Here is a 26,379-nt window from a genome sequence, read left to right as displayed (position 1 = left end):
TCATCAGGCATTTTCTGGTCACCTCAAATACAAACACAATATAGAGTTGAGTATGTAATGAAAACCATTATGGATTATCATTGTCAACAAAGTCAGCTTTAATACTTGATTGACTGGAAGGACTATGGCCCTGTAGAATGAGCTTGCATAAATCCAATTGATGTTCATGCTCCAGCTTTTAGTTCCTTCTAAACCACAGAAGTGTCCAGGGGCCACCCATAAGTGGGGGATACCTTTTACCTGGCACTGTCAATTCATCAGCTGGAAAGTTCCAGCTGATTAGCCTTTTCAAGCTGCACATGCTATAACAAACATTGACTAAGGGACCTCAGAGGTAATGGCATTTCCCCTGAGGCTGGCACAACATGTGCACCACCATCTTACTTTTGGTAAGATGATTTCTGAGGATCCTATTGCTGAGTTATTTCTTCTCACATGATCTGCTAACTGTCCAGAGTGCACTATTTGAACTCCTCACTTGCACAGTGCAAGTACAACTTGTCTACATTAGTTCCTGGTTACAGTGTCAGCAGCTTTGCTCTTTGACTCCCATGTCTCCTGAAAATGCTCATTCAATTGTGCATTATTCATCCTGTACTCTCTGGATTACAGCAGTGTACTCCATCTCTGGTCAGTCACTGCTTTCCTGGACTCAGCATTACTTCATTACACCAATGTGATCTCTGCTTCTGGACTGCACTAGTATGTGCTGCCAGTCTGTTTACACCAATATGCACTATATCTACCTTCTGCATTCCAGTTCTACTGCCAGTGCAGCTAGTACTACAGCCTGAATACCATTGTTTGCAACCAGCTACCATATCCATATACCATCATGCAGAATTGATTACAATCTGCTGATGTCATCCTGTGCTATTATCATACGTTTGTGTGCACTTTAGCCTCTACTTGCTGTTTTTTGTATGCTGTACTTCTTATGACCAGAAGCCCTTAGTCATCTTTTGCTGCTATCTGAGTGATTACCAATCCTCCTGCTTCTAAAATGTATAGGTGTCAATGGCTAATCTTAGCCTCTACATTTCATTTTAGCTCCTGTCTGTACTACTTCAAGTCTACTACAGCAGTTTCAACACTGCTAATTATCCACATCTAGCAAATTCAGTAGAGTTATCTACTGTTGCTCTGAGCAGTTCCCATCCTGCTATCATCTCTACTGTATCTCTGCCTGTTATACGCTACTGTCTGGTGCAGTCCCCTGGCTGCTGGTAATCATCTGCACTGTCATACACAACCTGCATATCCATTACCAGTGTCCACCCCTATTTACAGTCTGCATATCCCATTGTGCAGTTCCAGCTATAGGCTTCATACCAGCATGCAGTACATATCACAGCCTGCAGTATCCAGCATTCAATATTATTACTATCTGAAGAGTGCAGTGTTCCTGACACACCAACTTTATTGTGCACTACATGAATATCTGTTGCTGTCCTGTTATAGAAGGTAGAATTTTTTGTGGAAGAGATAATGTGACTACCCATGACAGAGTAGTGGAGCTCTAGCATGCCATATGATGTGAGTACCAGTCCAACCAGAAGTCACATGAAACTGAAAAGGATCATGGGTAGTGTAGTTCCAAAACTTGGTGCTCAGCATGGTTCATGGCGGTCTGCCAGCCTGCAAGTGACTCTGACCAGGTGAGTTTAATTTTGGCACCCTCTCTTATATCTTGCATCAAGTTAGAGAGTGGTGGGTCCTTGAGAAAGGGGATCATACCACAGAAATGGCCATTGGCCATGTTTCAGCTGACATTTGTCACTTTTGATAAGCTTACTGCCTGATTATGCTGCTATAAATTTAGTAACTTTGGCTGCTATAAGATGATGACTATAATGCTGTGAATACACACCTTTTGGCATTTTAAAGGTGGTGTGCTGGTCTCTTTAATCTTTAGCTTTGGTTGCTAAATTGGAACTGAATATTTTTTTTATTATGTGACTGCAGATCTCTGGCTTTGAACTATGGGCCTAATTCAGAGATGCACGCTATTTGCGTGCACTCGCTCTGAATCAGGGCATTCCTATTTTTTTTCCGGCCTCCAGGCCACTCGCACAGCTGTGAGTGACTACCCACAGCTTGTGCGAGTGGCCTGGAGATGGTTGCAATTATTGTGACCATTGGCATTGTGAGGAGACCCTGTGGAAGGGTCTCAGCACTCGCAATGCCGAGTGGACTTCCTGCTCTAATAGAGCAGGAAGTCCACTACTGACATCACGAGTGATGTCAGTAGGGCCGCCCACAAATGGCAGGCATTCCTTCGGGAATGCCTCCATTTGTGCAGCCACCCCCACTCCCCGCCTACAAAATGGAGGAAGCTGTCAATCAACATCGACAGCTGCCCCGTCTTGTAGTGAGCCCCGGAGCGATGGAGCATGCGTACACCGGAGGCAGCGCATGTGCACTGGGCCACCATCGACACGCTAACGAGCGGGTCTGAATCAGGTCCTATGTATTTAGTGTTCAAGTGTGTGCAGTTTTCTGTTTTCAAATCTATATATTGGGACTTTGTTTTCTGCCATTATGATCCTTCCCAGGCACTGCTGAAAGATAAGCTGAACTCTAATTTGCAATGTATAAACTAAAAAATATTGCATTTTACTGCTTTTTAGTTTATTTTCCCACTCCTTGCTTTTTTAATTTCCCATATATGTTCTGTGAGTACTTGGATGATTTGTCATTGTTTATAATTAGTTTATTAATAAATTCTAATTTTTATTTATGATCTCTTAAATAAGTTTTGGTGTTTTTATGCACTAAGAGGTTTTTTCACAGGCTTTAAGCTATATACAAGGATTAGGTTTATTTACTTTGCACTAAGTCACTTTCAATGCTGTTATAATGCACGCTTATAGTGCAAATCATACTTGCCAACTCTCCCTCATTGTCAGGGTGACTCCCTGAAATAGCAGCAATCTCCTTGTCTCTCTGAAGAGTCTACCAATCTCCCTCATTTCACCTTACACCCATTATGACACTGTTATATAAAAGAAAGAACAGATATATATACATTCAAATGGGATCATTAGTATAATTTCCCTGCATTGGAAATAAGGCACAATGATCCATATGGTTACATGCATTTTCTGAGAAGTATCAGTGTGTTTTCATCAACAAGTAGATCATACTAATTGCTTTGGGGCTCGTTTACGTGTGGATGTAAATCAATTTTATGACACGCCTCTCAGATATATCAGTATATGCCCACTTTACCGCCGCGCTCATAGGTGCTGCTTTCACAATCTCCCTGAAATGCTTTTTCAAAAGTTGGCAACTATGGTGCAAATAAGCACCTGGTGGTAGACAAAAAAAAAGCTTGTCTTACATTTGAAAAACAGGGAGTTCTAAATTTTGTGGTCACACTTGCTAAGGAACCCTGTTTTTCAAATGTAAGACAAACTTTTTTTTTGTCTACCACCAGGTGCTTATTATCTCATCTCCCTGGGTGTGGTCCTGTCTCTTTAAGCCAGGACCCATATTCATGTATAAAATGTATGCAAGCTTGAGCCAAAGGTAGCAGACCAAGATCATTTATCTGATAATTAGTGTAGGGACTGGCCAGATGGGAATGACTGTGAAGTGGTGGTCAGCTTAACAAATGATTGCAATATTTTGGAACCAACATTCCCTGTATTCAAAGGAGTTGCAGTTTGAAAAGCAAGTGAGTGCCGAGTTTGTATGATATATATATATATATATATATATATATATATATGTTTAATTGTTTTCTGCTTCAATGCTGAGTAATGACTATTTCAATGCCTGGACCAGCCATACTTCTTTTAAATATCAGGGGATTAAATTAAGTTCTATATCTTTCTGTAGAAAGCACAGGATTGGGCAGAGCATTGCCTGTTTGTTTATTCATATATTAAGACATGAGAGGTAACTCTATTCTTGAATCAGCTTTGTAAATTGTAATTTTTTTACAGTTTTTGCTCATTCCAGCACTGAGTTCGGAGATCAGTACGGAGATTATCAAATCTTGGTGCTGATCAGCTCAACTTGTTGTTACATATAATTAAGAACCATCAGAGAAAGACAGGTGGCAGTTGGAAAGCATAGCTATAAAGAGAACTTTATCTGAATGTATTCCAAGATGGAGTGCAGCAATTCTGTATTACAGGATTTGGCTAATGTTACAGTATCCTCTCCTTAAAGTCATTTCTCACTGTGACTCCAGTTTAAATATACTAAGCATTATGTTTGCCATCAATTTGAAACCAATTGGTATCAATGACAAATTTTAATCTATTTTTTTGTATTTACTATGCATTGGTTTTCACTATAATTTTTGTTTACTACTTTTGATATCTGTCATTTTTTAAACCCCTATTCTACTGAAAATATGATGACAATCAGCCATCAATCTGTGTGGCATTCATAGCTTTGCACAGTTCAGTATGATCTGGGCAGGCCTTGTTGATTAAAAAAAAGCTTTAAAAGTTTAAACTATAAAAGGCTTGGTGCTATACCTAAATAATGAATGAGGTCACAATGATTGGCCAAAGCATGGGATCTGCTTCAAACTGACAAATCAGCTTGGTTCTATTCATTTCTATGGAAAGTGTCTTCAGGGAACTCTTATTTACAGATTGACTTCTGGAGGAACAGTAGCAGCATTTTTTTGTTTTGTTTTCCAAGAAATGGATGCTGCAGGGATGAAGAGGACATGAACCCATTATTTTTGTTATTAGTAAATGTTTAGACATTTGGATGTTTAATTCAATAAATATTTCAACAGATGGTGAGTCCTGTCTTTTGTTTATTTTTTTACAGGTGGATTAGAGGTGCCAGTGGCCCTTTGACTTCCTCGCACTTGTGGTTTGACAAGTGCCATCATATTCAAACTACAAAGTAAAAAAATATTAGCACACACTTTATTGTGTCTATTTTTCTATATGAATCAAATAGTTATGTTGGGCGTGCAGTCGTTATGACAACTAGTATAGGTTCAACAAACAAAGATGATAGATGTTGTCTCCAAGAAGCACACAAATGATATGAGTGTATAAAACTTCACCTTTGTTTGCGTATATATAAAACATCCACTAACTTTGACAAAAATAGCCAGAAAAATATTAAAACCAAGATACACATGCAAGAATATGAAATGTGAAATAAAAAAAACAAAGATCTCTCACTATGTATTATTTTTTATGTGTAATTATGTCAAGCAGTGTTTACTAAAGTTTATATGTCTGTATGTTTTCTTTGCATATTATATCAGAGAACCTTATATATATTTCTAAGAGTGTCTTCCACACAATTCTGTGAATCAGCAGCTCCAACATTTTGTGAGTGACAGCAAAATCACTCTGTGAGAGTGTTGAATCTGCAGTTAACCACAGGGTGTGATGGCATATCATATCTGTATTGCTCAAGGAACACATCTATTATTGCATCAGTCTTAATGATTGCCATTTCATTGCTTTTTTAAGTTTGAGTGGCAAAAATTCATGTTTATGAATCCTTATTGGGACACTTGAAACCATAAGGTTTTTTGTCTGTGGAATGTTATTGCTTTTTAAAAATGTATTAACTATTAGGGTTTGGAGGAGCAAACCGGGCCACCTGCATGGAAAAAGGGCAACAAAATAGCAAATTAGCGCAGCTGGAGGAAGGCCGGCACACAGGAGATGTTTTGGGGGTGCACAGGGAGAGATGGCTGTGGGGGTGGGCTGCAGAAGTATGGAACAATAGTGGCACTGAATGTGCAGAGGAGTTGGGCAGTGCACAGGGGCATCAGCAGGTGACAGAGGGACTCAGTGATGCTGGGCATGTATCTGAGAAAATAAAATCAATAAGACAAAGATACATGGATGTTTCAGCGATATCTTTCTATGCATCTATGTTAAAAATTGAATATGTGTAAACTAGAAAAAAAAAGGACATGGCCCCCCTCTCACCAAAAGCACAACCAGCCCCAGGCTCTTCACAGCCAGTCCTGGTTGGGAAATTACAGGGGGAAAATTACAAAGGGGTCCCATGTGTTTAACACAACCAGCACCATTTTAATCAGAACCAGTCCTGGTTGCCAAAATGCAGGGGACAAATGACATAGGGGTTCTCTGTATTCTGGGCTCTGAGCCTGTCCTGGTTCAGGAAATACAGTATAAAAATATGTAGAGTCCCCCTGTATTGTCCAGAACCAGCATCAGACTTTTTCTAGTGGGGGGCTAATTCCACATTCAGGGGAGCCCTTTCACTGAGCCCCCAAGCCAAAGCATTTACCTTGATGGCTAGTCAGCCCAGCTGGGGATCCATGGGTATCTGGAACCACCCCAATAAATGGGTCCCCCTCTCCAGGGCACCCCAGTTCTGGGCTGATAGCCCAAGGCTATCGTCATCACTCCGGGGGGGTGAGTGCCAGGTTGATTGTGTAAAGTGGCCCTTTTTCTCTAAAGCACAACCAGTCCCAGGCTTTTTACTGCCAGTCCTGGTTATGAAAATACAGGAAAAAATTACATAGGGGTCTCCTGTATTGTCCACAACCAGCAGTGGGCAAATCAGAACCAGTCCTGGTTGCCAAAATACAGGGGACAAATGACATAGAGAACACCCATATTCTATACAACCATTAAACTGGGCTCTGAGCCAGTCCTGGTTCTGGAAATACTAGATGAAAAAAAATGTGTAGGACCACTCTGTATTGCCCAGAAGCAGCACCAGACTTTTTCTAACAGGGGGCTAATGCCACATCCAGGGGAGTTCTTGCACTGGGCCCCCCAGCCAAAGTATTAACCCTGGCTACTAGTCAGCCCAGGCTGGGGATGTGGGTTTCTTTGGATCTCCACAATAAAGAAGTCCCCCTCTCCAGTGCACCCCAGGTCTGGGCTGATAGCCCGTGGTTATCCTCAGCAACCCTTGGGAGGTGGGAGCCAGGTTGATGTGTAATTTGGTGCATTTTAAAGAATATTATCTTTTGCAGTTAAATTAGCAAGCCTCCCCTGCATGATGCTACTTGGAGAACCACATGTTCCAGCAAGCGGAGCATTAAGGGCCCACTGATACCTGTATTGCAACTGTAAAAGAAATATTAAAATGAACAGACTACACTGACTTTTAAAAAATAATTTATTTTGCCAACACCTTCACCTGAGGGGCAGTGATCTGTAAGCTCTTTTTCGTGGCTTCCGCCACCACAAGACATTGTTGTCTTCGACTGGTGGGCACCAATTCACCAGGACTTTGGTGCCAACCTGCCAGAGCTTTGGCGACTTCACCTATTGGGTGGCAGGCTTTGCTAGCTCTTTTACATGGCTACCGCTCACTAGAACTTCCGGCGTCTTTGCATGGTGGGTGCCAACCAGTCAGGGCATCAACATCTTTGCCTGGTGGGCACAAAACTGCCAGGGCATTGGCATCTTCACCTAGTGGGTGGCAACCTGTGTCAGTTCTTTTACATGGCTGCCGCCTACTAGTACATACGGCATCTTCGCCTGGCATGCGCCAACCCGCCAGGGCTTCAGTCTTTGCCTGGCAGGTGCCAACACACCAGGGCTTTGGCATTATCAACTAGTGGGCACCAACCCACCTGGGCTTCGGAATTTTAGTGTGGTGGGTGCCAACCCACCAGGGCTATAGCATTTTCACCTAGTGGGCAGCAGCCTCTGTCATCTCTTTTAAATGGCTGCCACCCACTAGGACTTCTGGCATCTTTGCCTGGCAGGTGAGCACCAAACCGGCAGGGCTTCTTGCATCTTTGCAATTAGCTCTTTTGCATTGCTGCCACCTCCCCAGGGATTCTGTAGTCCTCTTCACCTAGTGGGCGGCAGCTTGTGTCAGCTCTTTTGCATGGCTGCTGCCCATTATGACTTCTGGTGTCCTCCATCTTTCTGTAGCTCTTCATTGCTCCCTCCTGGCTGATGGATTCCCATGCCGCCTACTTGAGCTGGCTTATATAACCAGACGAGGGGGCAGGGCGATGATGTCACTAGCTGGGAATGGATCGCACTGGCCATCTTTGAATTTCAAAAATGGTGCTGAAACACCATTTTTTAAATGGGCTCCACTGCTGTACTTGGCAGAATGGCTGGCAAGTACTGGATCCTCTCGGATCCAGGTCACCGCCAACACCCAAACAGATGCTGGGTCCCTCCGCCGCCAGGTCCCGCCACCGGTGCTGCCAGTCCCAAAGGTCTCACCACATGAACATGTGAAGCACCATCTGGACCCCCATTACTTACCAGGAGTGCCCACTGCGACCATGTTTCATACGAGGTTTGTCCTTCTAAACTCAGTGGGTTGTTCATGGGACATTGCAACTAGGTATTTATGAGGTGAGAGACTAGTATAACAGTGTACGTGCTTATTTCATACAGAAAGAGCTTTATTTGTCACTATTAGGCTGCCATAGCTGACGCTGCTACAACATCAGTGCCTAGGTTTGAAGTGCATAGTTTAAAGTGTCAATAGAACATTTAAGTTAAAGCTGGAGATATTCAGGAGTTATTGATTTTTCATTTCTTCTCATCCACAGGTAATTAACTACTGCACCCAACATACTGCTTCTTGGATGTTAATAGCATAGCCTTTTAAATCTGCTCAGTAATTAACTACTGCACCCAACATACTGTTGCTTTGATGTTATTTGCATAGCCTTTTAAATCTGCTCGGTAATTAACTATTGCACCCAATATACTGATTAAACAGTATGTCATATTATTTTTAAATCTGTATCAAGGCAGGAAATTACTCTGTATCTGTGTTGGTATATTGTCCTCTCACCATTTGTTTATTTTACTGCTGACCCTTTGTTGTGTGAGGAGGGTCTTAGGGGTGGGGGAGGAATCAGTGTGGACACCTGGTTTGAGTCATACTTATTTGTCACTATTAGGCTGCCATAGCCAGGGCTGCTACAGTATCAGTGCCTAGGTTTGAAGTGCATAGTTTAAAGTGTCAATAGAACATTTAAGTTAAGCTGGAGTTATTCAGGAGTTATTACTTACTATACTAGTATCTGGAAGGAACTGTGATGTGATTTTTTAATTTTTCTCATACACAGGTAATTAACTACTGCACCCAAACAGGAGGAGAACAGAAGGAGAATTTAACAGATCACCAATTCCTGCTATTAAGGACTGCTTTTATCTACCACCACACTTCCACAATGCCTATGGATTGTGCCTGCACCTGGATCTCCAATGCTGCCTGCATCCCTCCTGATCTCCCCATGCAATTTGCTTATCCACTCCAACTATACCTTACCAATCCATGAAGCAAGATTACCTCTCAAATGGTCCTTGGCTGTGGACCCCAAATTATGAGGCTTGGTGCAAGTTTGCTGTACTCATTTTTTATTTTTCCTCTTAAGTTTAGACTAAACTTTATATAGATGTTAGATTACTGTGACCCTTGTATCCAGCCCATCTGTGTCACCCATGTTTGTCTGTCCCCTCCCATTTAGAATGTAAGCTCTCATGAGCAGGGCCCTCTTCCCTCATGTGCTTATCCTTCACTTAATTATATTCTAATTTACAACAACACCCAACCCTTGGTTACAGACACCATGCTGCTTATCTACCTAAGTGTTATGCAGCAATGTATAAATCATGCACCGGTCCTGTATTGTTTGTACTGTTAATTTCTGTTTTCTTGTGTGCTTATTTGTCTATGTACTGTGTAAGGCGCTGTGGAACCCATGTGGCACCATATAAATAAAGGATAATAATAATAATAATTATATATTTATTATTGGATTTTCCACATGTCATTAATTTGACAAGACACTGCTCCAGGCATCAAAGATCCCGTGATGCATTTCTATTAGAGGCAGTGTATTTTATATATTTAAATTCTCAGGAGTGCATTTGAGTCTTTCTATATTGTACAAATGTTATTATTTTAAGTGTAAATGTGATTATATGTACTGACATATTCCATAATTATAAAGATTATTAATATTATGTAGGTGGTGTCTTGAGAATTTTTTCTAACATTTTGGGAACTACATAGTATATTATTTATTTGTTTATTAGCGCATCAACATTGTTTTGTTGTGACATTGCAAATATTGCACACATGTTCATATATATGTTTAAAGGTCTTGAGGATGTTGCCTAAATATCTTTTACCACATGGGCATTAAAGATGATATACAACCCCCATAATTGTACAATTAATATAACTTGATATGATCCATTTTTATTGATTTTGTCATAATACCATTGTTTTGTAGTCATATTCTTAAATGCCCTACAATGTCTACAGCTGTGTGTGTTTTTATGTAATTAGACTTTCTGTTTGACAGGTGATTGTGTACTAATCTGTCCGTGAGAATACTAAATCTCTTCTAGCTGGTGTATACTTAAGATTGTTAACATAAGGCAAGATATGCTTCCATTTGGAAAATTGACAAATCTTTTAAGAGGATACTGCTAATATCTCTACAATGTGTGTTAAAAGTTCCAAATAACATAATGGGTTCTTCATGCTGTACCACTTTTGGTTTAAACAGAAAATTCTCAATGATATTGTATGATATATAACTGCATCTTTAATGAGTCTATTAGTATACCATCTATTTTTTTATCTTTCACTTATTTTTTTGTTCCCCTCTTTTGTACTGTATGTCTCTTGATTTATACAATTTCTCTTTGTACAGAGATTTTTATTTGGGATCGCTCTTATAGTAGCAGGTGAGTGTGAACTAATATAATGAAGAATGCTGCTTTTGGCAGTCATTTTCTTCAATCAATATTATCAAGTAAAAAACAATGTATTTCCTTTTTACTAATCTCTTAGGTTGGTTTAAAATTCAAGTCATTGGTATTTAAAATATATATGATTCCTCCAGTTTATTTTGTTCTCCTGTCCATAGGAACAAAATAGCATCAATGTAATGGGGGTATATTAAGACATTTTTCATGTATGTCTCATTGGGCTGACAAAAGACCATGTTCTTCTCCTATCACCCCAGCTAGAGGTTTGCATAAGTGTGTGCACAGGCTGCCCCCCATTGCCATCCCTCTTACCTTGACAGCCTATGCCCCAACTTATGACAACCTCTACCTGAACTGGAGGGAGATGGAAGTGGTATTTGCTATACTAAATGAATTATACAATGGAAATATACTTTTTATTATTTTAACACTAGAACTTTTAAATTACATTTACACTGGCATTTAATATTATCTTAGACACTTTTCACTTTCAAACATATTATTTATTACCTCGTGACACTATAAGCATATGTTATATAGAGTTATTTGTATATTTTGAATTATTACTATTCACTTTCCCACTTTGTTCTCCTCACAAGTTTTTGTCAACTGTTTTTATTAATTATTTTTTTCTTTCTTAACAAAAACAGACCTTAACATGATGTGCACATATCTATATTTGTATTATTTTATTGGTCAACACTTGGACACTTCACTTCAAATTCATGTTTTTATATTAAGACCATAAATCCATTAAAAAAATAAAAAGTTATGGTGTGACCAAATAACTATAAAGTAAATAAGATCATACAGAATAAATATTCATCTCAGATACCAATGAAGATAATAATTAACATACTGGAACCATTATCCCACAACAAGTTAAAAGATCTAATATGAAAATTAATAAGACTGAACTATAGACATGTGTGGGGTTGGTCCCCAGAGAACCAACAACAACCAAACTTAGGGCTTCCAAGTCAAATCAAGTCCAAGTTTGGAATCATTCCGGGGACCAGAGTTGAACTGAGTCCCAGTTCGGATCTCCCTTCAGTCCAGAACTTGGTTTTAAAACCAAACTCAGGTTTTGGATTGCATGTAAACAGTTCAAAACATGTCTAAATGACATGATTTTAGCTGTTTTTGTTTTTTAAAATACAGATCCAAAACCAAAACCTAACATGTGAGGGTGATTTTGCAAAACCATAATACAAAGATGAATCTGGATCCAAAACCAAAACACAGTATCTCAAGCAGGAGACTTTTCTCTGACTACTTCACAGCCTTTATACTGTAGAAGCAGTATTTTCTTTGCACCAGATACACTAATAGTCTGTCAGTGTATATCATTTAGCTATAAATGGCAACACTTTATTAAAATAAGGAATAAGATTCACACACAAAATAACTAAAGAACTTTATTAATATCCATTTTATTAATTTCAACAATTTTATGGAAAGTGTAGTTAACTGCCCAATATGTAACAACAAACTGACACTATAATTATTAGATGAATTAGAATAACAAACATCACTATAACCACATTAAATACACTTCATGCAGCTCCCAAAAAGCAACTCCGCATTGCTTCAAAATACTGTACAACACTAGAATGATAAATCAATTATAAAAAAGAGAGCAGATATATGAAAATATGAGCAATTTAATAATTTATACACAGAATATGTTAAAAAACATTAAAAACAAGAATTCATTAAAAAATGCCCTCATAATTTATGCATGGACTGGCTCCATCATGTAAGTTTAAAAATCAAGATTGATAAAGCGTATATTATTCAATTAACTTGAAACAAAAGTGTCCACAGGAAAAAGTTCTTGTCTGGAAAAATGTAACAGCAGTTTCCAATGGTAATTAAGAAGCTTCCATGTACATGAGCCTCCACCAGACAGTGCCTGTGTGAATCCCAGTGATAATTAGCCTTCAGAAGAATTAAAAGTTTATGGCAGATATAAGTTCAAATCCTGGAGTCAATAATAATATTATATGACCAGTGCTGACATCAATCTCCCGCACACTCCCAGTCTCTCATTGTACATGGATTCAGGTCTCAGGCTGATTGTCAAAGATGTAGTAACCCTAGTCAGAGGCTGGCAATAACAAGAGCCTTCTGGTGATTGGAGGGAGGGAGAATACAGCCATCTATATGCATGATGGTCACTTCAGCGTGATAATAGACGTCAACTGGCAACCAACTGGGTGGTTTCCTCAGAGGGATATATCTTTTTGATAATTTATTTAGCATTTCTAGTCTTATGTCAAGTGCTTATACTGACACATGTCATTAAGTGATATGTGCTGGGGATTAAAATGTGAAGGTGTAAATAAGTGACTGTTCATAAATTACACACACGCATTTCATAACTGGTAACTGTACTGCACCTGCTATAACATGACATATGTTGTGTACTAAATTGCAACAGTAATTACTAAATCCAAAACCCTAAAATAGAGATAACAAACAAGAACATAAGTTACATAACCTAATATACTTCACTTTCATGATGGTTAGGTTCATTTGTATTTGCAGATGATTCTCTCCAGTTGACATAAAATAGGAAAAGAAAATTACAAAAGTATAATATTGTAAAAGAACATAAATAATAACGTAGTAAAAGTCCATGGATCATCCATTTATAAAGTTTCCCATTGAACTTCAAAGCACCAACCACAACAGGAATACATGTGGTTAATAAGGTGTTAATAGTGAAGGTATGAAAGTATTTTTCTGACAATGGGAAAATCGCATATTACTGGCAATAAGTAAAAGATATTAGGTCCTATTCATCATCACTTAATTTTTACAAAAGCAGGTGAAAATTATCAGGCCTTTCATCAAGAGGTAAAGCAGAAGATATCACATATATCTCCTGCTTACTTTCTTCTGGCTGAATGGCCTGCTGTCCCCATACACTAGTATGGAGACAGAATTATTCAAGCTCCAAAAATACAACATTTTTGGAGATTGATTGCAGGAGCATTTGCCATCTTCAGAAGGCGAGTGCCCCCACTACCAGCTCCTTCTCTATGGGATGGAGTCCAGGGTCACAAAAGGGATCCTTTCTGATCCCTCTGCCACTGTCTGGAACCTTCTGCCGGACATCGGGGCTCTTGTGTGCATGTGTGACCTGTAGGTTTTGCATGCAAATTAGATTCACTGCTCTGAAAGGAGCAGTAAAGTGCTTTGGGGAGACAGCTGATTTTTGGATCAGTTGTCTCCTTGCCAGAGCAATTATCACATTGAGAAGAAACTTTAATTATCAGGGTCCATTCAGACTCCGATAATTAACATGTTGAATAGACCCCATAGAGAGAAAATAAATAAATCAGACCTCTTAATTACATTTTTATTTTAATATTAAGGTACACAGACAAATACCAACATTAATTATTCTCCAAACTCTACTTATAAATTGTTCCTTGAGTATAGAGCTTACAAAGTACTGGACAATGAATATCAAGCTAATAGACCTTGGGTTTATAGTATAAATGTGATGTGTTACAGACAATAACTCATGTGCATATGAGACCAGTGATGGTGATGTAAAGGTATTTCATATTTATGTAACTAAGCAATCTGAACTGGTTTTAATATTGAAGGGTCTATTCTTCACTTAATATCTACAAAAGCAGATTCCTTTTTTTACCTATTATTGTAGAAATTAATTATGGTTGCTATTCGTTTTAAAGATAATGCAGAATATATCACTGATATTGCTTGCTTACCTTTCAACCATACCTATCTCACTGTCCCCATACACTAGTATGGGGACCAAATTCATCAATCTCTGAATATACAATATTTTCAAAGCTTGACTGTGGGAACACTCACCATCTTCAGATGGCATTTGTTTCTGCATTATGCTGCTTACCTATATTAAGGAGTCATTGGTAGCAAAAAGGGTTCCCTCCACCCCTGCTCAGCTCCTTCCATTGGATGTTGGGGCTTTGTGTGGCTGGATGAACCCTAGCATGAGCACTTCCAACTCAGTGTTGGCAATGCTAAGTTTCACTGCTACGGAAGACTGCTCATTTTGAGATCAGCTGTCTCGGTAATGTTCAATTACTACTCGCAGCAAGTTGGATACTTAATTATTCAGCCAAGCCCTGATAATTATCTTAATAAATAGGCCCCACAATAAAGTAAATGAGGCAGTGCAACAAAAAAAAGAATGTGAGTGCACTCTGTAAGGTATTAATATAAGTTATTAATTAATTGTGAGTAGTGTGTATTCTCTAATGAACATTATTGATACTATGGGCACATATCAGTCCTGGGCGGTATTGGATGTAAACACACCTGATGTAAATAAGCCAGTTCTGCATCTGAACATAAATTCTAACTCATCTGCTGCTGACGTGGAACATACAGTATATAACTCAAAATCTGTATATAAGCAAAATATCTTACCTTGGCATGTGCAGAACAGACAGTGTAATGGTTACCGTTACTGCCTCACAACACTGAGGTCGTGGGTTCAATTCCCACCATGGCCCTAACTGTGCGGAGTTTGTATATTCTCCCTGTGCTTGTGTGGGTTTCCTCCCACACTCCAAAAATATACTGGTAAGTTAATTGGCTGCCAACAAAAATTAACCGTAAAGTGTATGTGTGTGTGCATGTGCTAGGGAATGTAGATTGTAAGCTCCTCTGGGGCAGGGACTAATGTTAATGGCCAACTATTCTCTGTAAAGCGCTGTGGAATGTGTGGGAGCTATATAAATACCTGATAATAAATAAATAAGCATAAATTCCTTTATTATTGTGAACAATTAAAAATAAGGCCTTTTTTCATATCTTTTCTATTATGTTACAGGATATCACATCATATTAAGAGGGATTATTTTTTCCATGGAAAACAAGTGATTTTTTATTTATTTCAGGTGTCATAAGTAAATAGTAGCATTTAGGGAAGAATATACAGCCTAATATTCCAATACATGAAGCTAATATAGCGAAAATCTCTACAATCACCATATTTTTCCCCTTAGTGCTGAGATAGGCTGGGATGGCACAGATCCAAACACTGCAGAACACCAGCATGCTGAATGTGATGTATTTGGCCTCATTATAGATATCAGGTAATGTCCTCACCATGAAAGCCAAAACAAAGCTCACAGCTGCCAGGAACCCCATGTAACCCAACATGAAATAAAAGGCCAACTCAGAACCCTCATTACATTGGATGATGATAGTCCCAGGATTAGAGTCCATGTTAAACTCTTGAAATGGAGGAGAAACTGACATCCAGATAACACCATTCAGGACCTGGACAGATGAGCAGATCAGCAATAAAGAATATGGCAGTTTGACTCCAATCCATTTTCTCCAATAGTTTCCGGGTCTTGTGATCTTAAATGCAATGCAAACTGTAATAGTCTTGGCCAGGACAGAAGACACAGCAATAGTAAATATGATTCCAAAGCAGATTTGGCGCAGCATGCAGGTTATATGTACTGGACGTCCCAAGAAAAGAAATACACAAAGTAAACTCAACTTAAGAGATATGAGAAGAATAAAGCTGAGGTTCTGATTATTAGCTCTGACAATCTGGCTGCTTTGGAAGTAAATAAATATTACAATTATGAAAAAAAATATAGCAGAAAATAAAATGGCTGTGAAAGAAAATACTGAAGCTACAGTGTCCACTTCATATGAGAGAAAGTCTTCAGCTTTGGCAATACATTGGTTTCTTGCATCATTTGGCCAGTCAGTGTTGCTGCATTTCATGCAATGTTCATTGTCTATGGAACAAAAATGCAACAAATAAAATATTGTATCAGTAATAGTGCCTTCTATCTCAGTACCTTTATTGTTTTTTACTCTCTCATCTTATTGCTCTATCCTTTCTTTTTTGCTTTTCTCTATTACATATTGTTGTTTTTTTATTCTCTGTCTTGCATTACCTTTATCTATATTTTAGTTAAAAAAAATATTTAAACCCTTATTAATATTATTAACGGTATTGTGTCTATGGGGATGTGGCATATTAAATGTAGACAGTAATTTGGTTGAGATGAGAATGTCAACATGGTTGTAATGCCAGCATTAATAATAATGACATGACATACTGTTGACAGCAAGCAAGTCAACATTTCATGTGTCAACATGGATTCAATTTTGACATTGTTGAAATGTTGACAATTTGTATTTGAATTTACCATGACCATAATGCTAACTTTATACCTAAACCTAATAGTAAGCCTAACCACTAACCCTATTCCTGACTCTAAGCCTATCTCTAAACTAAACTTTAGCTTAAGTAAATACAAAAAATACAAAAAATTTCACAATTTTTATGTTAACATTCTATAAATGACAGTTTGCAGGTGCTGATGATAATGATGTTGACATTAATGATGTTGATTTTTTTCCCCTTGTTGATATTATTAATGATGACATTGTGGTGTCCACATGGCAAATTGTGACATAAGGATTAAAGACATAGTAACTACATACCACCCATGGAAGTAGAAAAATTCTTTATACATGTATGTTTTTGAGCATCTGTAAGCCTAGACATAAGTTGTTAGCATTTCTTACAGTCTATGTAAGATGTAGTAAAATTATAAAAATGAGTGTGAGGCACTAACTAACACTTGTGGTAATTAAAAAATGATAGTAAACATTTGCTATGTTGAGACAAATTCAAAGAAAATCAGAATACACAGCTGCGCAAACAAATCAGCAGCCCCCTACAACAGCTCCCTGAGTGTCAGCCAACACTCAAACAACTATGTGAAGTACAACAAATTGGAACCCAGAGGGGAGCACTGAAACCTTATACCTAGAAAAGTTCACCAATAGGTCAAATGCAGAAGTCCCACTAGGAATATCTGAAATAGTGGTGGTCCTTATTCTTCATTCCTCTGATTTGCTGTGTTGGCCTCATGTATCATAAATGCAAAACAATATTTACTATTATTGAATAGTTCTATAATTTTGAAAAAATATTTTTAATTGCCATATTATCTGGCATCACTATACTGTAATTACAGTACTACTACAATTATCAACACTCATTTTATTAGCAATAATTTTAGACAGATTTTTGTGGTATATATGTGGTGTTGATTCCAAATACGACATTGTTTTTATTACATTGGCTCTTATTATTTGGGTGGCGAATCACTTATATACAGAAGGGGAATTTTATTGCATAATATCGGAGTAAACATCTAAAATTTTCACCTCTCACCTTCTAGAATATTTCAACACATTCCAATATGCACTAATATGGCTAAGTTCCCTATCACTTGAGAGTATCCATTGTCTCAAGAACTAAAGCCAATAAAAAAATACTTTCATTTTTTTAATTCTGCAACCCCAAATTACCCTAGCTTCATTCAAATATCCTAGGCAACTAAACATTTTTTGTTGGGCTTTGTAATATTAGAAGATGAGAAAATATTGCTCTTTTATCAATATGGCAAATAATTTTTACTCTGAGTTTTTAATGTGCAAATGAATGTTAGCAAAAATTATTTACTGGACTATTTAACCATCCATGAAAAGTTGATAACAGGCTTCTACAAAGTATATTCCATAGAAATTGGCACATATTGCTTGAGGATCAGATTCTTAATGACCTAACCCAGGGAAACCTTGAACCTTCTTTAGGAACACACCAAACCTGAAAAGGAATTGGCACACAGCTATATCAAGCAAGCAAGTATGACACAGTCCACAGTAACAGGGACTAAACCCAACAAATTAGTTGGCACATGTCTTTATTGCAAACTCCAACCTCACACAACTAAGAAATGCTGCACTTTTGTATCCAACCAGACATAAAAAAAAACATTCAGAATATCTGAACAAATAACCTGCAACAGCATACAGTAGTTGCAGATTATCTGTGAAATGCCCCTGTGGACTACAGTATGCAGGAAGGACTATGACAACATTTCAAAATATGCATTGCAGAGCATACAGTATAAGAAACATGCAAAGAGGCCTGAGACACATTGGACCAAATGTAAAAGAGAGAGAGTTTATAAAATGTGACAGTAAACTCTCAAATTTTTTCACTCTGTCAATGTAAAAAATCTGAACATACAAACTCACATGTTTTTCAGACTCAAAAAACTCTCAAAATGTAAACTGTCATCCAGATGTTTTCCTGTTTGAAAATACAACTCAATCAATGTAATAGTGTGAGAGTTTACTGCTAAACTCTTACATTTTCTAAACTCTCAACCTATCATGACTAATATCTTAAGGGTCTTCACTTTTACAGGAATACAATTAGTTAGTAGATATTGTAGAAGGGGAGACTTTAACAGAAAAGTTAACAAGGAGGAGTTAAAATGGATATACACCCTTCATACATTTTCACCAAAGATAAATCTAGATAATAAGGTGAAATAGTCATTATAGGTTAAATTATTATATCAGTATTTTGCCTGATGCATTGTCTCTAGTCACCCTGCTTGGCTTCTATATTTTATGATCACTCCCTGATATCTGGTTTATTCAGTTTTTTTTACATTTTTCTTAATTCCTTGTTATCTGGTCCAGAATAGGTATGTAATCCCGGCAGTTGGGATTTCTTCTGTCAACATACCGACAGCGGTTCCCCGATGCTTACGATCCTGATAAGGGTCAGGTTAGTATACTTACCCTCCCCCATGTCCCCCTTACTCAAACCCTCTTTTTTACATCCCAACACTAACCCTGTCCCACCCTATCCTTATCATATAACTCCCCATTAGTGCCTCAAGCTAACCCTTCCCTCTTGGTACCTAAACCTCACCCTCCCCTCTTACTGCCTAAAACTAACCCATCCCCAGTGGTGCCTAACCCTAACCAAATCCCGGGGGTACCTAACCCAAACCACAAACTACTCTAGCCTAACCTTAACCCCCATTATGCCTAAACCTAACCTTTGCCCTCATGCAGCTAAGTCCTAAGCAGCCCTGCTATGTTCATGTTCGTCAACCTGGCTGTCGGGATTCTGGCATCGAAATGTCACCTCCTGTTGGTATTCTGGCGCTGGTCTTCTAGCCAGGAAATGGTATTCCAGCATTGGGATTCTGCAGCTGTGATGCTGCACATCTGTATTATAAATATATCCCATATGGTCCAATCTGGTGTATTCACACTGTTTTACACTGAATAGCCAGTTGCCATTGCAACTATTATTTGAGTAATTTAGCACATCATCAGCTGATTGAGTTTTTTGCTTTAAAAGCAGAAATGTGAACAGCAGTAAATTTTAAGAGCCAAGTCCAAGCTGAAGTTTTTTTGCCCACTTCATGCACATTAGCCAGTTACCATTGTGACCAGAAACAATCAGTGACATCATCACCACATCAGTAATATATATCAATTCCACTACCAGCATGGCCAACACAACACTCCATGAGTAAGGCCCGATTGGGAGTTATGCATAGGAGACATCACACAACATCACACTCTGAACTTCTGCTACCTTTATAACACCTAAGCCTCCTCACCCCACTGGCCAAGTTGAGTGCACAGTGTCCCTGGGTCCTATAGTTTTCAGACCATGTGAGATCATGGCATCAGAGATCTTGGGTAAACCAGAATACTCTGTGGAGACCATGGTGGTATGTTTGCAACCTATACCCTCACAAATCAGTAAAGCTCTCTCTCCTGTGCTTATCCCAACCCTAACTAAAATCTGTAATCTCTCTCTCTCTCTCTCTACTGGCAACTTTCCTTCACTGTTCAAGCATGCAGTGATTACTCCTATTCTGAAAAAATAAAATTCTGACCCCAACACTCTCTCAAATAACAGTCCTATCTCCTAGTTCCCATGCCCCTCCAAGCTACTTGAGAGACTTGTCTACACCTGCCACACACACTTTCTTAACTCACACAACTTATTGGACCCACTTCTGTCCTGCTACCTTTCCCAACACTCTATAGAGACAGCACTGACTAAGGTAGCAAATGATCTGGCCACTGCCAAGGCTAAAGGCCATTACTCACTCCTAATTCTTCTAGATCTCTCTGCTGCTTTTGACACTGTTGACCACTTTCTTCTCATACAAACACTACAATCCCTAGGTCTTAAGGACACGGCTCTTTCTTGGTTTTCTTCCTACCTGTCTGATTGCTTTTTTACTGTTCATTTTTCTGTTATCCCAAGTAATGAGCATTCATGGGCTGTTACTGGGGGGTGGCTAGAATTGAACACAAAAATGATCCATTCAGTAATGGGATTGTCACGGAAATATCAATGCAAGTGGTGGCAATCACAGATACACAGCTGCAGGAAAAGGAGGCCATAGTCAGTTGGAGAAACTACACCTGCCATAGGACTAATGCAAGTTTTGATGGTGCAACTAATAGTGGCGTATAAGGGTGCACAATCAGTATTACTGTATGTACAGACACTGATAATGAGCATCTCAATCCTCATACACAAGGGAAGGAGTTTGTAGCAACATTTACCTAAACTCATGGGCCACTGCCAATAGACAAAGCTGTGTTTACACTTGTGTGCAACTCAGACTCGGCCACATAATATCCTGATTTATGCTAATAATACCAATCAAGCTATGGACACATCTGAGATAATATGGCTGACGTTCTAATTTAATGGCCTTGCAGGACACTTGCTTCTACTTCCTGGACCCTCCAATATTTAAGGACTATAAATAAACGTGTCTTGTCTTTTGTCCTCCATTCTGAAATTGAAGCTAAAAATTGTTGTTACCTAATAATGACTGGTCTATTAGAGAAGAAGTGGGTTAATATAGTAGCACAATGCCCCATTAAACTCTGAACAGAAGCACCACACATGGGTAAACCATCTCAGAATCCAGCTCTACCTTGTGTTTTATTATTTAAGAAAATCTATTACATTTCTTCCTAACTGCTTTCATAAGTTTTTAGGGTAAACTGGAATAAACTAGAGATGTGCGGGTTTGGTTTTACTTGGATATGTTTGGATCTCAAAAACAGCATCTTATTGGCTATCGGCTATCACGTGTTTTGGATAGCCAATAAAATAAATCCGAACTAATCTAAAGTTACGATAAATTTGGTGAAAAGAACCGAGTAAAACCCAACCCGCACATCTCCAACTAAACTAGTGTAGTTTTGAAACTTTTCAAATCACAGTAATTAATTACAGAACATGTTTTTAGTAAGATTTTGGTATTATTTACAAATTCCATCCACCAAAACTTTTAGACACAGTTGCAAATTCAAGTTGAATCCTCACTATAGTCTATTGGCTAAAACATTTCATAACCCTTTAAAATAAACAGTACAATATTGGTTGTATGTTGATGCTTAAATTAAGTTTGTTGTGAAAATAGTTAGTTTGTAATTCACTAGCATATCTAAATTGTAAAATATTCAACATATATATATACCAGTCTTATTAGATATTTCCCCCTCTGAACACGGCACACAGTCATAGCAACACGCATGGTATCCTTCCCTTGTAGCTTTTCTGTATCCACTGAGACACTTTTCTGAACATTGACCTTGTGGCATCTATAAAAAAATAAAACAGTTAAGGCTATGGAGGTTTCCCTTAACTGACCCTTCCATTATAGCCCATTATATTAAATTAGCAACAATTTTGGAATTGTACAATAAAAATATTCAGGATTGTTTGCAAGCAGGTATATAATCCATAGGTGAATATTTATAATTATGGAAAATGTATTTATCCAATACTGAAACTAAACAAAACATAGATAACAATTTTTCATAACTGTTTCCCTTAAAACTTTAAATATTTAAAACCAAATTCAGGCAGAAAAATCCTCTATGAGACGTGATATAGGCGGCTGTGCTGGTGTTTTCTGTAAATTGATGTTTCTAACTTTTATCATATTTGAGATAAGTAATTTATCATTAAGGAACATGAGGTTCATGTTGAACTCTAAGGTTTAGAAAAATGGAGAGGGGATTAGGTATATACTTTGTACAAATTATATCATGTTATTAGAAATGAGAATACACCATGTTATGTACAGTATGTCTTCATAAAATTAATTATTAATTACATCAGTAGTGCTGCCTATGCAGTGGCAAATGCAGGATTTCTAGAGGGAGGTTTCCAAATGGTTGATTATAGAGTGAGTGTGGCCAGTCCATGAAGAGGGCAGAACTAGTAACCAGCTTTAATATGCGTCATACAATGTGGACTGTGTGTCATAATTCTAACATATATAGGATCACGGTAACCTAACTTTAGCAACTTTAAAATATGCTGACCCCCATTTTCAAGTACCCCAAATTTGCTAGGATGTTATTTTCTGCAAAAAAACTCCCGAATACTATTCTGCACCATGTATAGAAAAACGCTATTTAGCAGCTATTGAGCCCGTTTAAAAACAACAAATATCTTCAGCAAGCCAAATCGGGGGGGTACCATAGCTAACCCCCATGTCAGGCTGATTTCCCCAAATCTGACAGTACTTTCCGCCTGTTCAAGTTTTGCCGTGTCCTGTTTTCGCCTACTTTCAAAATGAATACGGTGATACGCGGGCACGAGCGCAATCCTTTTCCGCCTGCAAAACAGGCGAAGTAGGCGAAAAGTCCGGGGAGGCGAAAAAGTATTGCAGGTACGCTCAAATTGAATAAAGCTCTATGTATTTCTCACTATGGGCCTGATATAGGGATGGACGCAATGCCGATATTTACTCAAATTAAGCGATTGTTTGCCAGTGAGCATTTTTTTAAGACGCAATGAGTACATGCAGCAACTGCTTTGTGATTTTGTTTGCATTCACAAAGTGAGTGACAGATAGTCAGTGCATGGGGTGGTAAAGAGGGGGTGGTATGACCATATGAATGTCGTTTCATGGGAGTGCATAAATTAGCCATTGCATTTGCAGCAAGAGAGCTCTCAGCATGTGGAGGAGGCTGCAGTGTTTGAGGCTGGTCAGACCTTCTGCAAGGGCATGATGGCTGATCTAAATATGCAAAAAGTATGAGAGCAGTCCACTCCCCCTAGCAGTCCCTCCCCCTAGCCTAACCCTAAGCTCCCGGGGGGGTGCCTAACCCTAAGTCCCCCCCGGGAGCCCTAAACCTAACACTTCCCCCCGTGGCTGTCAGCACTCGGCGTCCGGCATCACTTCGATTGGGATGCCGGGTGCTGGTCTCCCGATGTCGGTAAAATGACAGGCATCTAGATTTAGATACCTGTCATTTAACCCTTGCTGGGATAAGGCAGTTGGGAAGCCGGCCGTCGGGGTTACGTCCGCTGGTTCCCAACTGCATACCAATCATAGCCCTTCCCCACTTTACTATGCTGATACTACATTGAATGCTTTATTGTCTCCCCTTCCCAGACCGCCCTCTTTAACTTTTAACTCACTAAATTGGTGCTACCAGGGGTTTGCGGGGGGAATCAGCTGCCATTTCGGTAGACCTGCCTAATCTGACGGGGTCATCCAGAAAGAATAGGCAAATTTGACTATATCTAAATAATAATATGTAAATTGCTGTGTAGTAACCATTGTTGTTAAAGTGACTATTGAATTAATAAAATGACGGTGATTAACTCACCATGTACTTTGACTTATCATGAATACAAATGTGTGAAAGTGATTTGTGCTGTACTAAATAAATAGTGATTAGTGTAGCAATTCAAATACCTAATAACAAAGAGTCAATTCCCTAACTGTGTATGGATAAAACTATTTTTATTACATTGATACCTCCAGTATGAGAAAACAATATAATACTGTATATTAAGATTGTTTTAACTAAATGTCTCATGTACATAGTAAAAAAATGTTTGTCATTATAGGAATAATAGTATTATATTTAATTGTTGGCTCAATTATTATTCCCTTATATCCTGATATACAGTATATAAAATAAGCCTTTAAAGTCTATAGTTTCAATAACAAAAAGTGTGTCTGCAATTCATATGTCATACCATAAATACATATCATGGGGGAATCCAATTAGCAATGTCAGGAGATTGAATTAGCGGAGTTTACCCCATGCATTAACTATAGAGATGTTTTTATTTTGCAGCCTTAAGAGCTGTGAGAAAAAAGTCCATAAGAAATTGTACCTGTGGGAGAGATAACCCGCGGGGAAATCCCATTGATTCTGTACTTTACATGAAAGCAATGGGTTAGCATACATTAAACCCTAATTTCCTGTGCAGGTTAATTCGTTTTAATTGAATAGTATTTCCCCTTGTGACACAATCAATTAACTGCAAGGCATATCCTGCAGCTAATTTAATCCCCCCCATGAGTCTATTAATGTATTCCTATATTTATAGGAAGAGTCATCAGGTTCTGTCGTATAGTGCACCCTCCAATCAGATAAGTCACAATTTTCTTATACTATGTACAAATTGTATACAGTCAGTAGGATAGATATAGATTCAATAATATAGGTACTTAATAATTGCAAAGATTAGAAATATTTTTAAACATATGAGATCAAATTACAAAGATTACAGTTAAGGTTTTCTAGTCTGAGATTTCTAGGGAGGGAGGTTAGGGTTAGGCACACCTAAGAGATGGTTAGGGGGGGAGAGGGGAGGGTTAGGGGTGACCTCAGCCAGGATCTTCAAGTGCTGGCCTTCCAGCATCAGTATTTCATCCATCTGGCTTAGGTCTGGTGGTAATTCATACTGATTCCGTATAATGCACAGGTGCTGATAGGAATTCAGCCAGTTGGAGATTTAGTAACAATATACTGAAATTATGTTTTGGAAGTTTGCACTGGTTTAGCAGACTGGGGCAGCTATTTGCAGGAACATACTTGGAAACTGTGCACTGAAAACTGGTAAATTCACAGGTTGAATTGGTGCAAGTATTTCCAAGATGTACTGTATATAAATATGCTGGAAAATGTAGACAACAGAACTAGGCTTCCAGCAGGTCTATAGGGAGATGCAGGATGAGCACACTGGTTTATAGAAGGCTACATATCACAGGAGAGCACTATCACAGTGCAAATAGGAATCAGGAATGCTGGATGTAGAAGTACAGTTTGTAGGTAATTAGACTGGGTGACTAGGGATAGAAGATATGAGGGTGGGTCAATAAGTAAAGATAACAAGACCTCTCACATGTGTAATGTTCTCTATTTTATTCTAATTTCCCTCCAGGCCAGAGCAGGTAGACCACTGCTTTCCCTCACGGCCATTATATTGCACCTCATATCAGTCATGCTCTCCCACCATCAGTTGTAAGATGAAAACAATATATAGTTGGTAGGTTAATGGGTGAACCTACCACCTAAGCTGCCTTGTTGTGCTACTATGGGTATCCCTTACCCATAACGTAGTGGAACATAAAATATAAATGTGTAATTCACCTATGCACTAAGGGTTTAAGTAGATATCACTTCAAGATGGATAATATTTAAGTAAATAAGTTTGTTTATTAAATCAGTTGACAAATTAACTCCATATAGAGTAACATAATGTACAAATAAACAATGGTATAAGTACAGATAGATTGTAATAATTAGCTAAATAGGAGCAAACCAATCAAATAAAATCAATCAAATCAAATCAATTTATTGTCACATCCACATAAAATGCATCAGCGAAAATGAAATGCAAGATACTCACAATCAACAATTACATAAAACAGTTTAAAATGTTTAAACTAACTATAGCAGCAGGGAAGAAACTATTCCGCATCCTACTAGTACGACACCTGAGACATCTAAAATGCTTTCCAGAAGACAAAAGAGAGAACAGAGAATG

General features: G+C 38.4%; 1 protein-coding gene across 1 annotated transcript in view; it reads right to left on the bottom strand.

The window, feature by feature from the left end:
* Positions 1-15,533: 15,533 nt before the first annotated feature.
* Positions 15,534-26,379, bottom strand: part of LOC148479257 (vomeronasal type-2 receptor 26-like) — a 49,355-nt gene continuing 38,509 nt past the window's right edge. The window contains exons 2-3 of the mRNA XM_088454672.1: positions 22,055-22,178; positions 15,534-16,447 (exon numbers count right to left, since the gene is read on the bottom strand). Coding sequence (XP_088310798.1) covers positions 15,534-16,447; positions 22,055-22,178 — 1,038 coding nt within the window. The remainder of the gene's footprint in view (positions 16,448-22,054; positions 22,179-26,379) is intronic.

The sequence above is a fragment of the Taudactylus pleione genome, unplaced genomic scaffold, assembly GCF_031769625.1.
Source record: "Taudactylus pleione unplaced genomic scaffold, aTauple2 ptg000627l, whole genome shotgun sequence".
In the NCBI taxonomy this organism is placed as follows: Eukaryota; Metazoa; Chordata; class Amphibia; order Anura; family Myobatrachidae; genus Taudactylus; species Taudactylus pleione.
Note: the sequence above shows the minus strand (reverse complement) of the source record. Positions and strands in the feature narration are given on the sequence as shown.